The sequence below is a fragment of the Schistocerca cancellata genome, chromosome 4 (assembly GCF_023864275.1).
Source record: "Schistocerca cancellata isolate TAMUIC-IGC-003103 chromosome 4, iqSchCanc2.1, whole genome shotgun sequence".
NCBI classification, from domain to species: Eukaryota; Metazoa; Arthropoda; class Insecta; order Orthoptera; family Acrididae; genus Schistocerca; species Schistocerca cancellata.
In genome coordinates, this window is record NC_064629.1 from 409,358,019 (window position 1) to 409,375,628 (window position 17,610).

A 17,610-nucleotide genomic window follows, 5' to 3' on the forward strand; every position below is an offset into this window, starting at 1 on the left:
ATCATTTACACTATATGGTGAAGAATAGCTATCTCTCATTTTTGTAACATTGTTGTTATTAGATCTGGAGATCTGGCAGTCACATGATCAAATGCCTCATTAGAATATCCAGTCAGCCATATTGGCACTTTCAATTCATTTCTTGATGTTTCAGATTCTGTTTTCTAAATTCATTGTTGGAGTGAATGAGAGTTTCGGCACCAAGTACTACAAAATTTCTGTAGGAGAGGAAACTTAAATCTTAAATGAAGATCACTGAGATGATGATGTATGAATTCTGTGAAGTTAAATGTAGTTTTCATGTATTAACGTGCTTTTCAGGGCAAAGATAGCACTCAAGATGAAAGAGCAGCTTCTGCAATTCATGCTGTAAGACTTGATGATGAAGTTGGTGGAAAAGCTGTTCAAGTGAGAGTTACACAGGGCAATGAACCAAGGCATTTCTTAAGAATATTTAAAGGTAAAGGTCTATTTTGCATACCTTCTGATAAACCACCATCTCTTGCATACAGGACACTATTAGTATGACACGGTGTGATGCAATGCTCTGCTGTGGTATGTTAGATCGAGAAGGCAGGGCAGTAATAGAAGTTACTGTTGAGTATTTTATATGCCAACCCAGAAATTTTAAGGCAATAACAGAATCTTCATAGGGAAGATCTTTCTTTTTTTTAAAAAAAAAAAAAAAAAAAAGTTTCTCAAGCAACATAAAGTGTGTGTAATCAAGTGATCACCACCATCCGGTTGAACATGTACTCGATAGTCGTGAAGTATGAAACGAGTGACTTTAGTAATTTGACAAAGCTTGTAACTGGAACTCTTGCTATTGTCACCAGTTAAAATTATAGAAGGGGGAGACTGACAGATCAGCTGTTGCAGAACATCCTTTGCAGCCAGGAGACCGACCACGTTGTTTGATTGAACTAGAATACTGGCAGCCACTAGTAGGTACCATGAAAAGCTATACAGAGGGGCCATAGAGATTGTAAAATAACCCAGAAATTTCAATGGGAAGGAGAAGGGCATGAAATTGAATGAAGTTTGGATTTAGCATACTGGTCTTCCACCATTGGGACGATGATGATTGACAATGACCAATTGGGTTCGGGCATTCAAAGCATGTGACATCACACCACTGTGTGGAAACACATGTAAATGGAATTTTACTGCAGTCAGTAATGAGCCAGGGTGTGAATCAGACACTCAAACAAGCCATGATCCCCCTTCAAAATTTCCTCCACAGTTGGAGGCGAAACATTAGATTTAAATGTGAAATCCATTCAACCACAACAGAATAGTTGAGAACCTTTTATTAATTGTGGCATTTCCCACTGTGAAAGTTCACATTTTACAATTACATTTTACACTGTCAACAGTTACTTAAATTTGTAGAACATTCCACTTTTATTATGGGGAAACTAATCGTGGAAATTTTAAGTTAATAAATAAATGTAAATGTCCAATGATTTGAGAATGTAATATTTTGTATTCAACAGTTTCATTGAATATTCCAGTATACACCAACTGAAATGCTGATAACTGTGATTTCTTTCTTCTTCTTCTTCTTCTTCTTCTTCTCTCTTTTTTTCTAGGGAAAATGATCATCTTCATGGGTGGAAAAGCTAGTGGTTTCAAAAATTTGCGTGATCATGACACTTATGATACTGATGGAACAAGACTCTTCCAGGTTAGTTACCAAGGAAATTTTGAACATTTTTCACTTAAGTAATAAAACAGCTATTATTAACACTGAAATTTTCTAGGTCCGTGGTACCTGTCCAGATGATGTAAGGGCTGTACAAGTTCCTGAAGTAGCGTCTTCTCTACAGTCAGATGATGTGTTTGTGCTGGAAATACCTGGAAAAACCTTTGTGTGGCTTGGAAAGGTAACACTCTTTAAGTCCACATTATCCCATATAAACATTTTCCATCAAAAGAAGATATTGGTGACAGACACATTCTGGTGATAATAGTGGCATAAGTGCTTTCATAATTTAGCTTTACTGACAGAGATATAGATTCAATTGGACTACAGCAATGGCTAAAACAAGAAGCCGATTAAGTGTTATAGTTGGAAAGTTTACTTCTTGAGTCCCATAACCTGCATTCTGTCATTTCCTCTGCAATCTTCAATGACACTGCAGATTATCTGTTCATGACATGAGGTATCTGCCTTTCTTCTTTGTCCTGCTCCAGTTATGCTCTTTCTGCATCTTTGTTCTCTGAACTTTCAAAACTGACTTTTTCTTCTCATTGCACACTGATAATATGTTCAAATTACAAAATTCCCAATTTTGTTCATAAGCATTGTGAGCAGTATCGAGGGCTAATACTGATACCTTAATATACATCCTAGTAAATACGGCTTGTTGATGCATTCCATTGCGTGTGTGTGATGTGTCAGCAACTGTGAAGTGTAGATGGTTATAGTGAGACCACAGTCTCTGTGCTAAGCATGAGTTTGGTAAGGAGACATAATGCTGGCACACAGTCCACAAAGATGGCCTCAGAGCCTGTTTGTAATGTTTGATGGGCCACTGTCAATAAGTCTTTCTCCCTATGTATTTAACATCCAACAGAGGTTTTTAATTTATTTCAGAACACTGGGGCATAATTTAGTAATAGGAAATTCATATCAGTATTATGCTGTTCTTACTTAAATTTTGTTGATGGATATTATCATTACCACCTGGTTTTGAGCAACTACATCCAGCTTGAATACCATAATCACATATAACCACAGTTAAAATGAAGGCAGAACTTTTTTTACATCAGGTTGATGTATTAGCAACCATTAAGACTACTTTCTCCAACACAAACAGTAATTTAGTAGGAGCACCTTCTCACTGCTTGCTTCTATAATTTAAAAATGACATGATATTGAGATAAAATTAGACCATAGCTCAAACACACACAGTGTATGTATAGTACACAAGTTTCAAGGGTTGTATCGTATGCTGATCACAATAACTAACAAACTTTTCCAAGCTCTTGCAGCAAAATGTCTGTATGCAGTTTCCTGTTTAGTGTAACCCTAATGTGCAGTATGGTGCATGAAGTTCTGCCCTGTGCTAATATTTCCATCTACATGTAAATTATAGTAATTGTGTATCTCTTTATCTCAGATAGAAGCTCATTTTTTTTTATTATTGTTTGTGGCAAACTTTTCACTCTGAACCAAAATCGTAAGAAATATTTTCCTGGATATTTGAGTTGTCCTTACCACTGATTATCAGTACCTTCAACATATCTACACAAGAATGTAGCTATAAAAAGATAGGACAAAAAATGATCCCTTTGTGACACACACATTGTACTGAGAGTATTAGATTGCAGGGTGCAGGTCTCCCCCCCCCCCCCCCTCCCCACCCACCCCCCCCCTCTCCGAAACAAACTGTTTTGTACCACTCAGTTTGTTTCTAAACCAGTAACTGGTCATGGACAGCATCCCAAATTTCATATTGCTAAAGATTTGAGAGATCTATAATGACAAAGGTTTCTATTAACCATAGTGTATACCTACAGTTAGCTGCTATTCAACTTGAGAATGTGTCAAGAAACTCAGTATGTTGGCAGTGAACTTACTTTTGTGAAATTGATATAATGATACAATTAGGTTCATCAGATGTGTTTGAAATACATTTAAATGTCTTTAAAATATTATCATCTTTATGACATTTCATCAGGTTTATTACAACCAAACTAAAATCAGTATAAGAGGCACAGAAGTCTTTGAAGCCACAGCTTACACATGTTGGTTCCCAAGCCTTCATGACTAACAGATGCTAAGTGTTTTGAGGGAGCTAACATTTAGTTTCCCCACAGATGTAAAGTGAACAAGAAAAAATTCAGTGACATGGCAACACTGGGCAGGAATTAAACACACACACTTACATGTCAGTACAGGACTACAACATGTGAAATATCAATACAGATACAAGGCTGAAGTGGCAGTCTATAACAAATTCAAAGCAAATTTCAATAGCATGGTCACACACAGTCCAAAGAACATTCACATACATAGTCCACATCAAGAAGGGATGGTTGTCCTAAAGGACAGTCCAGCATCGAGTGGAGCGAAATGAATATGTGCAGGTCTCAGGCTGTGACATTGGTTTTAATGACTGGTTGTGGCCAGGGTGTGTGCTCCCATTCAGTATGCTGCCTTGGTTCTGTGTCCATCTAGGGCAAGACTTGGCTACTGCTACAGAACAACATACTTTATGACTCTTATATTGAAGAACAGCAACACCAACTCTTGAGCCTGTAAAGTTTAAAAATAGTATATAAGTAATTCAGAAAGTATAGATTAATGTATGAGAAATCTAAAACCTTTCGAAATCACATTTAATCTTCCATTCAAAGTGTGAAAAAAGATCATAAAATAGAGGAAATATCTACTGGTAAGTAGCATTGAACCTTTCACTTGGGATATCTCAGTTTTCATTTCAATGTCTAAGAGTCAAACTTTGAAGCATTCCCAACTCTCTTGTGGTTCCCTTTTTAGGTACTCCATGTCGACGTCTTTCCCCTTAGATACGTATCATCAGTAGGTTTTCCGGCTTTACTTCCTGATGTGACAGCAACGACTCTCCGATGAGGTGGGGGCCTTGTGTTTTGCTGTTACTGCGAGTCTTGTAAATATCGCCTTTATTTAGTAATTTGCCCAGCTAAAACTCTCCCCTTTTATGATTAAGACAGCCTGCGCGACCTTTCGGAGGGAGTGGGGACGTCAAAGAGTCACAAAAGTTCATATTAAGCAGTCCATAAAACATGAAAACGTTCACTTGAGTTAGCGTGTTAGTTAATGCCTATGCTTTCCGCTAGATGGTGCTGACTTGCTGCTGAATAGCTTTGGTTTTGTAAAACCTTCACTGATTAGTACTAGGTAAATGAAATAGGTAGAACACTCTTGTATTTCACTTTCACTCTATATTCAAGGATTAAGATGGTGATGGATGATGGTCTATTTAAAAGGTTCCTAGCCTGGAGGAATCTAAATAGTCCGCAAATGCCGAAATGCACGCGCTCTACGTCCAGATTCGCAACTAACGGCACATGACACTTTCAAAAGTTCACACGTTAATATCTGAATACTGGTACCTCCGAATTCACTCGTATTAGCAGGTAATTTGAGTTTCTGTGTAGTGCTAGATTGGAACTTTATGGACATATAAAGTCCTAAAATCCCCTTAATACTCCTTTGCTACCAACAGTTTATCGTGAATCTTAACACAATAAAGTCCAATCTAATTATTGTCTCACTGAATGACACGGGTTCCCTGCCCTTTAACGAAACAATCAAGGGGAAAAAAGGTGGCAATAATGACGATCAGGCCTTTTTATAGGTTTTTCATCACAAGAGTTTAACATCTCTGCCTTCTCCATGACGGAGCTTCCGTGGCTTTGCTGTAGTTAGACGTTAAACTACTTGCTGATATACTATAATTTTGATCTGCAATTACCGAACTCTGATTCTACACTATTTTCCCCTCTAAAAATTCTATTCTTAATTTTAAATTATTCTTTCTGTAGCTTTTATCACTCTAAACTGAACCGAGGTGTTACAACTTCCAAAGTTACATTATGAAAGATCTACTTAAATAATGGAATAAAAATGATTTATCAAGTGAAGTCCCATGTGAGTAAAGAAAAAACATCATTTCATAACCATGACCACAAAATTGGTGAAAAATCTGCAAAATATACACAGGACAGCAAATGACCCAGTCTGCTTATGTTTAGATAAGAATGACGAAATGTGGAATATATACTAACATTACACAAATGAAATCACTTCAGAAAGTCTTGAGAGTTTTAAAATTGTAGACATTATGACTGAAAAAATATTATGTAAGATTGTCTTACTACAGCACATACAACTTATGAGCAATTATCTCATACCACACACATATAGTGTGTGTGTGTGTGTGTGTGTGTGTGTGTGTGTGTGTGTGTGTGTGTGTGTGTTCCTGTTCATACTGTTATATTTTAAATTTTATTGGTCATAACCAACAGAATATAATGACAAAAAACAACTTTTTTTCCAGCTTTCAAATGATGAGGAAAAAGAATTTGGAGCACATGCAAGTGCCCTTGTTTCACCAGATGTTACTGTAACTACTATAAATGAAGGAGATGAGCCAGATGAATTCTGGGGAGCTCTTGGAGGCAAGGGAGATTATCTATCAGAATTTGATGCTCAAGGAATTCCTCTTCTTGGACCCAGACTTTTCCATTGCAGGATTACAATTACCGGTAGATTCAGAGTTGAAGAGATTCCTCATTATAAGCAGGAGGTAAATGACAAATTGTTCTTATACTTTTGTGATGTTAAATTCTTGCTGATAATGTCAGGATGCAATTTTGGGAAAAATAATTGTTTTTTTTATAATTTGAATAATTGGCAGAAATTAATTTGTATTTAATAGGGCAACAGTCCCACTAATAGTTCATTTGCCAGGTGATGTTCTTGAAGAGTTAACATCTCAAAATTAATGTGTAGAATCACTAAGATAGCTCTTAATCTGCTAACAAAATCACAGGTGAGACACACAATCATCAGTTTAGGCTTTAACAATATGAAAGTTCCACAGTGAAAAAATTGTAATGTTTTTGATTCAAAGTTGAAATACTGCAGAATAAAAGAAGACTGCTGCATAGTAATTTATGGCCACACTTTTTGTGGCTTTTTAATTATGCATTAGAGAAGCCCCAAAACTTATATCCTCATCGTACTGTTCTGACCTCTTCCTCTGAGACTTCTCCTTTTCTTAAAAAACTGAAGAGACATTGTTTTGTACTCTATGCAGGTGTTTGAATCTTTGAGAGTGGCATTATTAATGAAGATAATGTCCCATCTTATAAATGGTATAGTTAACACTACCTTTCATTTGAAACTATTATTTACCCTTTCTCTCCTCCACAAAGTCAATGAAATATGTATGCATTGGACCACTGTGAAACATAACTAAGATGAAATAAAGATTTGAATGAATGTTGCAGATCAGCACAGTAAGAACTGCAGGAATCAGCCTTGTCAGTTTCATTGACAACAACCAAGTCTAAAGTATTAAATACATTTGCTGCAAAGAAGGGGAAAAGTAATTGCTTGTCTTACAAGAAATTTTCAGTAAATGTTCCTTTAGTCAAAAAGGGAAAAAAATAGATTTCTAATTATGTTGGTTGTTGGTGGTCACACGTTACCTGTGGGGATGAAAATGTGGAGAGGCTATATCAAAAATTCAACCATATAAGTTGTTCAAAAATGTCCGATTTTAACCATTTGTATTCATTGATGGACACATGCTACAGAAAATGGACAAGTAAGAGTTTTTGGCATCATGATAGAACTTGACAAACATACGCAATATAATAGTAGAGAGTAGCAGTAGAGATGACAAATTTATTTTATATATGCCAGTAACTGGTTTTGGTCATTATGACCATCCTTAGACCAAGGTTCCAGATGAGAGGAGCCAGTGCCACTTTGAGTTTACACTAGTATCCATCAAAAACTGCAAAGGGACAAATTGCAGATACTCGAAGAGCTAGTTTTTTTTTTTTTTTTTTTTTTTTGTTATTTTGCAGTCTTCAGCTATTGCATTAAAATTATCAGCTCTTTTGGAAGTTGAGATTAGATATAGAACTAAAATTCCTTACAGACCAAAGCTAATATACACTGAAGCATCAAAGAAACTGGTATAGCATGCCTATTCAAATACAGAGATATGTAAACGGGCAGAATACGGCACTAAGATCGGCTGCACCTACATAAGGCAACAAGTGTCTTGTGCAGTTGTTGGATAGGTTACTGCTGCTACAACGGGAAGTGATCAGGATGTGAGTGTTATAGTCAGTGCACAAGCAATGGAACACAGCATCTCTGAGGTAGCAATGAAGTGGGGATTTTTCCCATACGACCATTACACAAGCGCATCTCTGAGGTAGCAATGAAGTGGGGATTTTTCCCATACAACCATTACACAAGTGAACCATGAACATCAGGAATCCGGTAAAACATCCAATCTCAGACATCGCTGCGGCCGGAAAAAGATTGTGCAAGAACAGGACCAATGACAACTGTAGAGAATCCTTCACCATGACAGAAGTGCAACCCTTTTGCAAATTGCTGCAGATTTAAATGTTGGGACATCAAAGTGTCAGCGTGCGAACCATTCAATGAATCATCATCAAAATGGGCTTTCGGAGCCAAAGGCCCACAGATTTATCCTGAATGACTGCACAACACAAAGCTTTAAGCCAAGCCTGGCCCCATAAACAGACATTTGACTGTTGATGACTGGAAACATGTTGCCTAGTCAGGCGAGTCTCGTTTCAGATTGTATCGAGCAGATGGATGTGTACGGGTATGGAGACAACCTCATGAATCCGTGCACCCTGCGTGTCTACAGGGGACTGTTCAAGCTGGTGGAGGCTCTGTAATGGTGTGGGGCATGAGCAGTTGGAGTGATATGGGATCCCTGATAAATCTAGATATGACTCTGACAGGTGACATGTACGTAAGCATCTTGTCTGATCACCTGTCTCCATTCATGTCCATTGTGAATTCCAACGGACTTGGGCAATTCCAGCGGGACAATGCGACACCTGACACATCCAAAACTGCTACAGAGTGGCTCCAGGGACACTCTTCTGAGTTTAAACACTTCCAACGGCCACCGAATTACCCAGAGATGAGCCTTATTAAGCATATCTCGGATGCCTCACAACATGCTGTTCAGAAGAGATCTCCACCCCCTTGAGCTCTTACACGATATTGGGCAGGTGCACCAGTTTCTTTGGCTCTACAGTATATCATCCAATGAAGGCTAAGTTTAGGGGTGAAACCTGGATAGGCACACCTCAGACAAATGTGTTTTTGATTATCCTTATAAACCAATGTATAATGTTGATGACAATTTGAAATTGTATGGGAATAGATTTGGTATTAGCAGAAAGCAGAAACATGGTACAAATTCATTGTGACTAAGATATTACCAACACTTGTACAAAGATGAACAACAGACTCTGAATAGAAGTTATGTGCATAAAGCGATTTCACATTTCACTATGCTATGTGTGATATGCTAATAGTCACGATAGCAAAAGTTTTGTGCCCTACCATTTGCTCCACCTTAACCTGGAATATTTCTTAAAATTTCTCAGTAAATAACAGTTTCCACTGGTCTGTGTCAACCAAATGCTGAAGCATATGCAATGTATGAAGTATTCATCACTGTTCCATTTTCCAGGACTTGGATGAAGATGATATCATGGTGCTGGACTCTGGAGATGAAATTTATGTGTGGGTTGGCAGCAGATCAACACAAGAAGAAAAGGAAAAGAGCCTCAAAATGGCTGAGGTAACTCTCTCTCTCTCTCTCTCTCTCTCTCTCTCTCTTTGTTTGTGTGTGTGTGTGTGGGGGGGGGGGGGGGGGGGGCTCTGTTGTTTCTTGTTTTATTTAAATGTTAAGTGTTGTGTTTTCCTGTAATTTTTTTATATGTAATTCTGGAGCACACAAAATAGTTTATAAAGTTGTATGTTTTATATTGCCATATAATATGTGCTTTAATTGTTAAATGTCAAAAACACTATGAAGTAAAGTTTTAAACACACTGATTGTGCCAGTAAAAAAAAAAAAAATGTTCCCTGAGAAAAGCCTTTAATTTCATTCTCAGACCTACTTGAAGACGGATCCCAGTGATAGGCGCCGTGATCGGAGTGTTATCATCACAGTCAAACAAGGAGAAGAACCTGTTAGCTTCACTGCATTGTTCCCTGACTGGGACCCAACTATGTGGGAGGTACGTCAGGTGTAACAGAAACAGCTGTTCTTCATATGATAACGTTTCGCTCCATATGTTTATTTGACTACCCTAATTTTATGAGTGTTGTAATTTACAGGCATGTATTACGTATCATTCTTTTTTTACATAGCATTATTTGTATAGCGCTTTAGAAATATCTGTGGCAGTTGGGACTGTATGGTAGCAGTAATGTCATTTTTAATGTATTTCTTGCAGTTTAAATGTTTACATATTTCAGTTACATGTGAATTTGTAATAGTATTGTGTATAAGATGATAGCATGTTAATGCAGAGTCAGTATTCCCATTCACATGGGTTACACTGCATGATTATATTTACTAAATTGTTGCAAAATTAGTATGCAGTTACATTTCCTTCATCATTTCTATAAAGAATAATTTCTTTATTCACTGCACACTGCTTGTAAGTTTTTCCATATCTTATTTAGTTGCCTCTTTTTATGCAAGTATTGTCATGAGGAAGCCATTGTCTTTATTTAGGTACTAACCTTAATACGGAATCAAATAGGGCTGTCAGTCACACAAAAATAACACTATTCAGTTATTTTTGCATTACTTGGTATATGGGTGGTTCCTAAAGAAGTTTATTTTAAAGAACTAATTTTATGCCTGGAATGGAGTTAGACATATACAAACATTGTAAATTACATATGGAGAATTTACAAATGACTTTCCTATATTTCATCACTCAGGAAATAAACAATATATTCTAGTGATGGGCCTTGTCCTTTCTTTGTGAACCATAAGATAACTAACAAGTCTAGATAGTCTAAAATAATAAACATATGGATCTGAGGTGTTTCTGTCGTGCTGTTAGTGCCAAGACAACAGCAGTTTTGGCTTCGAGAAGTTTCAAATCGAGATCATTTTTAGAGATTTAATGGCTTCTTTATTGGCACCTGTCATAGAGTAGTTTGTCCATCTATAAAGATAATCTTCTCGAAAATCCATATACCTGGGATATTTGCTGGAAGATAATTTTTTATGAAGATATTGTAAACAAACTACTCCATTGATAGGATCTTTATTTTTACAAAATCGTGGTTATTTTGATTCTTACTTTTTGTTGGTAAATTGTGTAGTACATCCTTAGCCTATGCTGCTCAGTTTCATTTGTTAATTATGTAAATATATTTAATATATCTATGGCTTCTTTTTTCTGAAGCATTCTAAGAATAGTTTAAGTCATTATTCCACGTACTGCTTAAAAGCTGATCAATGATGCTTGTGCATATAGCAAACTAACAATCAACAATGCACTTAGATGTAAAATAGCTATTCTCAGTTCACTCAGTTTGTGTTACAGTAGCATGCTGCACTTGACTCACCATGCAATCTGTGTCCACACATTAAGTGGGTAATAATTAACTGGTGATTAATGTTAAAGCAGCTGTACAGTTTCAAAGTACTGTGCAGTATTGTGTGTTGTCATTCAGAATGAAACATATTCGAGAAACAAATGTGTATAAATGAAATAATTAATCATATATTCATTGGCTATAATGTACTTGAAGGGAAAAAATGATTTACTACAGACTGCACATTTTATTTGAAACACATAGCTGGCTTCAACAGAATGAACATGTTAAAATTGAGACACTGATCTAAGAAACTTTGTTCTGTCATGGTCAAAGTATTGTGGTACATGAACTTCCACTTACAAAGCTGTGTAATTTGTCATATTGTGAAGTATATACATACTCCAGTGAGACTCCTGATGGCCTGAAATCTGCTAACAAATATTTCTGAGAAAATCTGGATTGGTGAGGTGAGTATCTAATGATACTCAGTGGCATGAAAGAGTAAATTTAATCTTCCAAAAAATATGCAGTTTAGATACAATCTCACAGCCTGCTTTTAACAAATATTGTCCTGGTGTGATGTTATATTGATTAACTTTTTTGTCTTTCATGGACATAATGTGTGGCATTTGTATTTGGTTTTTTGTTTGGTAGTAACATTAGTGCTAGAGGAAAGTTAAGATTCAGCTGTGTTATTCACTACACAATTTGTAACTAGGTTTGCTGAGAACACAGAAAATTATCAATGCTGTAACTGTTCATGGATGTTAAGTTTCACTATGAACAGAACATTTGCTGGAATAAGACAACACATGTAACTACTGTGTATCAGGTATCAGATACAGAATATGATCTCTCACCACTAAGGACTTTCCTATATAACCTGTGTAATTGAACAAAGCAGATAAAGATGATATTACTCAGGCTGCTGCAACTTATTACCTCCATGATTGCATGGATTATATATTTTGAGTAACTGCACTGTACCAGTTAACATTGTTTCAGCAACACGGGTTATGGGAGAAACAGCTATATCTCTGAAAGCATGCCACAAAAATAACAATTTTAATTTGGTTTTCACAGTTTATTTGCATACAATGTTATTAGTAAAGTTTGCTCACTACAGAACATTCTGCAGCTTGCAATCAAATTTCATTAACCTGAAAGGGTCGATTCAGGTGTAACTGTCTTGTATATCCTTTATATAAATTCATTTGTAAGTGGCACCCATAAATGGTTGTGGATGGATTGTTTGTTATGCAGATACAATACTGCCAACGAGCAATTCTACCTTGTGTTATAATCCAGCTGAATTTGATTGCACTGTTACATATGTATTACCAATTAGAGCATTGATGCTCTATTAAAATCCTGTGCATGTCATGTGCATAAAGGTAATATTTCAGAATATTCTGGATGAGAAAAAAACCTGTTAAATTACACTTTAATAGAATAAAAATGTTAAGCTGTTAACATAATTAATGTAGAGTGATTCGTTGCGTAATTTCTCTTCACAAAACTAAGTACTGCTAACATAGGTAAACTGTGAAATTTCGGGCCATAACACACTCTGAAGAATGGTATTATTACTATGTTCATCTGGTTTTAGTCATAGGTTGCAATAAGAATTAAGTCAAATAAATAGTAGAGAAAACAGACTGGGAAGGTTTTTGTATTTAACCCAGGTTAATGATATACACAGTATCTGCTGTAGTGAATCCCTGAATGAGAACATAACATATACAGCACCTTTGTTGCTATTGAAGAGAGGTAGGCTGTGCCAGTACCATTCTTATTCCCCTCTCTGCAACAACAGCTTACTGCAATTATATCTGCAGAACACCTGCACCTAACCATACAACACTCAAGCTTTGCAAAGGTACAGTGTTTAAATTCTTCCAGTGCACATTATTTCCAATTGGGCAGTAGTACTTAAACCTGAAGTGACCTAGGCAAAATTGATCTTCACTGTCACTTGGTACTCATAAATTTCTTGCTAAGCAGAATGTAAGACAAACACTTTAAAGTACCACACTTATCTGAGGACTATCTTAAGACTATGCATTGAACAGTGAGAATCAGTGCAGGCATTTTAATTCTGCAGAAATAAAATGGCCAGCTTTTACAAGTATTATTTTTTAAAATGTGCAATGTACTCCAGATTATTCAGAGTATTGAGGAGGAGAAGATGAAGAATAATAGAAAAACATGGGATAATATTACTAGGTGGGTAGTAGCAGCAGCATTGGCGGCTGATGGCTGTGTAAGCTCAGGCACAGCTCGATGCGGTGGTCTTTTGCTGCTGGTCTGGCTTAGTGTTTCTCTACCCCTAGCAGCTGGCAACCCATGCTGCTGGTCCTTTTTTTAATTTTTTTATGTATGAATGATCTGGAAGCCAGATAACCCCACACATGAATAATAGGGAGTACACACTATGTAATTCATGTGCATGTGTAGACTTAGTGTAGTAGTTTAATGTCTGTCTCTTCACATTGTTTAGAAACGCTTGTAGTTTACGCAAATAAAATTTATATGCAAAGTATATTGCTGAAAGTGCATGTGAAGGCATGTAGCATACCAATTTCTAAAAAGGACTTGCACTCAATAATGCTGGTCTTATTGCCTTGCCTTCAGAACTAAGAAACATAAGACAACTTTGGACACTACTTTTTTGTCAAATGTCTTATTGCAGAGTTCTAATATTGAAGGCATTGAGAGAGAGGGAGAGAGATTAAATTTCTTTCTTTTTCCTGATCATTTGTGCTTAACACCTTGTGTAATTTAGCTGTTTTGTAGGTCTTTCATTTACTTTGTAGATTGCATTCTAACATGTTAGTGGGTTTAATAGGAAAATTATGGGCAGTAGGTTTGTTCTAGGTAGACTGTAAGTGAAGAAATGCATTAATATATCAGCTTAATATCTGCAAACAGTTTGAATTTAATTTCTGTTTAGGTCAGTCAGTCAAGAATTTAAAGATAAACTTAAAACATTGATAATGTTACTTATATAAAGGCACAATTGATTTATTGAAAAGGCTTGTGGATGCAGGTACTGCTGAGAATGTTGTATTGTTATTAACATAATACAAATTATTTTTAAATTGTTCAATTTTCGCAATACAAAAAATACTTTCTTGTTGTTTAGTTGTGAAATGACAAATTATTTTGTATGTAATGGCATAGGTTGCAACAAAAATTAAGTTCAGTGGCTAGTAGAGGAAACAGTTTGATCCATTTTTATGGAACTACATTACATGCTATATGAGATATACTTCTCTGTATATAGATTATGGAACAGATTATTTGAATGTGATGTTTGTTCAGGAAATCAGTGCAAAAAAATCTCAAAATTGTCATTCTTTTTCTCAGGAAGATAAGGAAACAGCCATTTAAATCAGCATAAATGGTGAGTTCTGTCAATATTGTACATAGTTATAGCAGAATGCAGTTTACTTTGATATAAATGAAATCCTGATAGGGAGAGAGGAGTGGTGCTAGAAATCACTACTTCTGTTTAAAAATTAGACCTAAAATTTATTCTCTTCATCAATTGAAGGAGACAATGCAACTTCAGTTTCTTCACAGTAACAAACCAGAAAAAAATTATTTGCTCTGTCAGGTTGTATTGCATAGCTATTTGCAGTAAGTAAGTAAGTAAGTAAGTAAGTAAGTATGTATGTAAGAAATGGTCAATCATTTGATTGGAATAGGTAAATAAAAATCTGATTGTAGATTTGAAACTAGTTTAGCATACTTGGATTGCTCTTGTAATATTACATTTTTGTGTATAGTAATTGGAAAGCATGTAAAAAGAAACTTTAAACTACAGGTACAGAAAGAAGTTTCTGCAGTGTATAGATACGTATTCATACAGTACAGTATCTGTAGTTCAGAACCTGTGGACTTTCTTCTTCCTCTTTATGAATATTTATCTACAGCAGGTTTCCCTAAATGTTAATGCAATTTTTGGAAGTGGTCTCACTGTTAACTGAAAGAAAGAAGAAACATAAGTAGAATAATTCCAAACCAAAAAAGTATTTAAATTCACATGACAGAAGTACACTTACTGAAGCTGTCTCACTGGAATGAGAGAAGGAACAGTGTATGAAAACAGCTAATTGTAGTAAGATTTATTAGTTGAAAATACAAAGCTGTATGGATGTTGACGCAAGATTTCAACTGTTCTCATATAATGGTATCGACTTGATGTGTGGCAGTTGTTTGCTACTAGTCATGAAAGGTGTCTCCATTAGGGAAAAAATCATCTAACAAAGCCAGCTGTGCATTTGTTGTTAAGGATCAACATTCAGCTTTAAAACTAATTTCTTGCTGTTTTTCTTTTTCTGAGAGACTGCTGAGCAGTTGGGAGATTCTTGCAGTATACCTGTTGTTAATATGTAACTTGCATCACAAAACACACTGTCTGCTGTAGACTTACTGTACTGTATCTTTTGCACATGCCATGTGGAGAGAAACTAATCATGAACTTAGTTTGGATGTGCACTTGTAATACTAACTGCCTTGGGAGTAAATTAACTTGCTAGTACTGGAAAATATGCATGTAACTTGACTAACAGCATGAGAGAAACAGATGGGACATTTGTTTCTTCAGAGAAAAGAATTTGCACTTAATTCTCCTTGTTATTTCTTATAGGATACAGTTCTTAAATTTTATTATGTTCATCAATTGCCTTCCTGCAGTCAGTAAATGGCTATTGATGTTACTTTATCATAGTATTTCTATATTACACAATGCCTTTTGTATCTTGTTTCAGTGATACAGGTTGTGTAATACCATGCTGTGTTTTAATGTGTGAATGTAAAATTTCTTCTTTCAGTCCTTGGTCAGCTATGAGGATGTCAAGAATCAACTGGCAGAATTTAATTCAACAATTGAGGACTGAACTAGTTCTTAATATTTCTGTCTCAGTATATGTTGCTTATTAAATGTAAAGAAATATTTATCATTAGATTTTTTCATTGAAGGCTTATGTTTTAAATATTAGTTACTTGCTGATGTGTGTATGCAAAAGTAGGTTGATACGCATAATTGTAGAACTTTTTATTAAATCTGTGATACGTCACATGGTTTCATGTTTATTCGAAGTGAATGAAATGGAGGACAGTGTCATTGTTAAATTTTTGCCATCCTGTAGTGCAGAATTGGTTTCAGATGTGAAAACTCTTCTAATTAAAATTGTTATAACTGCTGGCTTCCTAAAATATGAAGTTCCTGTCTCACATAAGAACCAAAAATATATAGATAAATTATACTGACAAACTATAATATTTAGCAACAAAATATAAAATATACTAGGCATATAATCACTTTATTTTTGCTTAAGATAATAGTTTTCATTTAATAAACATAAATGTCTGTAGTTCAAAAAGGTGTCTCTCTAAGACTGTGGGCCCAGTTTTTTTGCGCTCATCTTTGTGTGACTGTCTTTTTCACAGTGTAAAGATGTAATTCCTTTTTATGAAAACTGAAAGAGGCTACTTGTCAGGCATATATTAGTTCTAGCAGAACATGGCTTAGATGAAATCTTGATAAGAACCTTAATGCCTGACAAAAGTAAATACATCAGAGTACATATTTGGAAGTAAAATGTCAATTGTAATTGTGGTGGGCTGGCATCTACTCTTCAAGCTGTTGTACATATCAGTATGTGTGAATCTCTGCAAACCAATACGGTTTTGTTTTACTGTTGTCTACAGTGGAGATACTCCTGTTACGTAAGAATCTGATGTACAAAGTACTGTAACTGAAGGATATTGCTGTTCTATAACTCTTCAATGAAACTGTGTGTTTTTCAAATAGGACTACATACAGCTAAAATCTGGTTTATTTTAATTTTGCTGTGAGTTTTCTGTTATCTCTTCAATAGTATAGTACCACCATTACATAACCTAAACTAAAATAAAAATCATTGATAGAGTTTTGAAGGCTGAACAACAGTATGAAGACATCTTGTCTGCAAGTGCACCACATATATTATTCTGTCAGTATGTTTAGATACGAATGATTACCTACAATAATTTGTTACTATTTCAACTGTGTGATAACATAATATTTGTAGTAATCTCCAAGAAAATTGTGTATAATGACTGTGGAAATAATAAAATGGTTAAACAATGAAAGCAGTTTATCTTTACACTTACTTTCACTACATAATTCAGGTTTTCTCTCTCTCTGAGGAGAAGTTGTTTTAAGCTTCATTTCTTATTTGATCATTTAGAGGCAGTGGATTACATTAACCATATTAGACAGATTCACTGGAGGGTGAGCAGAGATGTAGAAAGAAGTAAAAAAACTATTGAATTGCAATGCACTGAGATGACAAAAATATTGTTATATAACCGTGCTAATTGTAATTATAATTTAACTTGAAAAGCATTAAATGTAATCATCTCTTTGATGATACTTTCCAGTTGAGGAGGATGATCTGCCCAACAGAAGGTTCATTCAGTCTTTCACT

The 17,610-nt window shown here is 35.5% G+C and overlaps 1 protein-coding gene across 2 annotated transcripts in view; it reads left to right on the forward strand.

Moving 5' to 3' along the window:
* LOC126184641 (gelsolin, cytoplasmic) overlaps positions 1 to 17,272 on the forward strand; it is a 300,473-nt gene extending 283,201 nt beyond the window's left edge. Inside the window, exons 12-19 of one of the 2 annotated variants that reach the window (XM_049927119.1) lie at positions 322 to 460; positions 1,593 to 1,687; positions 1,764 to 1,886; positions 6,051 to 6,299; positions 9,255 to 9,365; positions 9,682 to 9,807; positions 14,501 to 14,537; positions 15,970 to 17,272. In XM_049927119.1, the coding sequence (XP_049783076.1) occupies positions 322 to 460; positions 1,593 to 1,687; positions 1,764 to 1,886; positions 6,051 to 6,299; positions 9,255 to 9,365; positions 9,682 to 9,807; positions 14,501 to 14,524 (867 nt within the window). In that variant the 3' untranslated portion in view covers positions 14,525 to 14,537; positions 15,970 to 17,272. The remainder of the gene's footprint in view (positions 1 to 321; positions 461 to 1,592; positions 1,688 to 1,763; positions 1,887 to 6,050; positions 6,300 to 9,254; positions 9,366 to 9,681; positions 9,808 to 14,500; positions 14,538 to 15,969) is intronic. The other variant, XM_049927118.1, reaches the window with a different exon arrangement.
* The last annotated feature ends 338 nt before the right edge of the window (positions 17,273 to 17,610 follow it).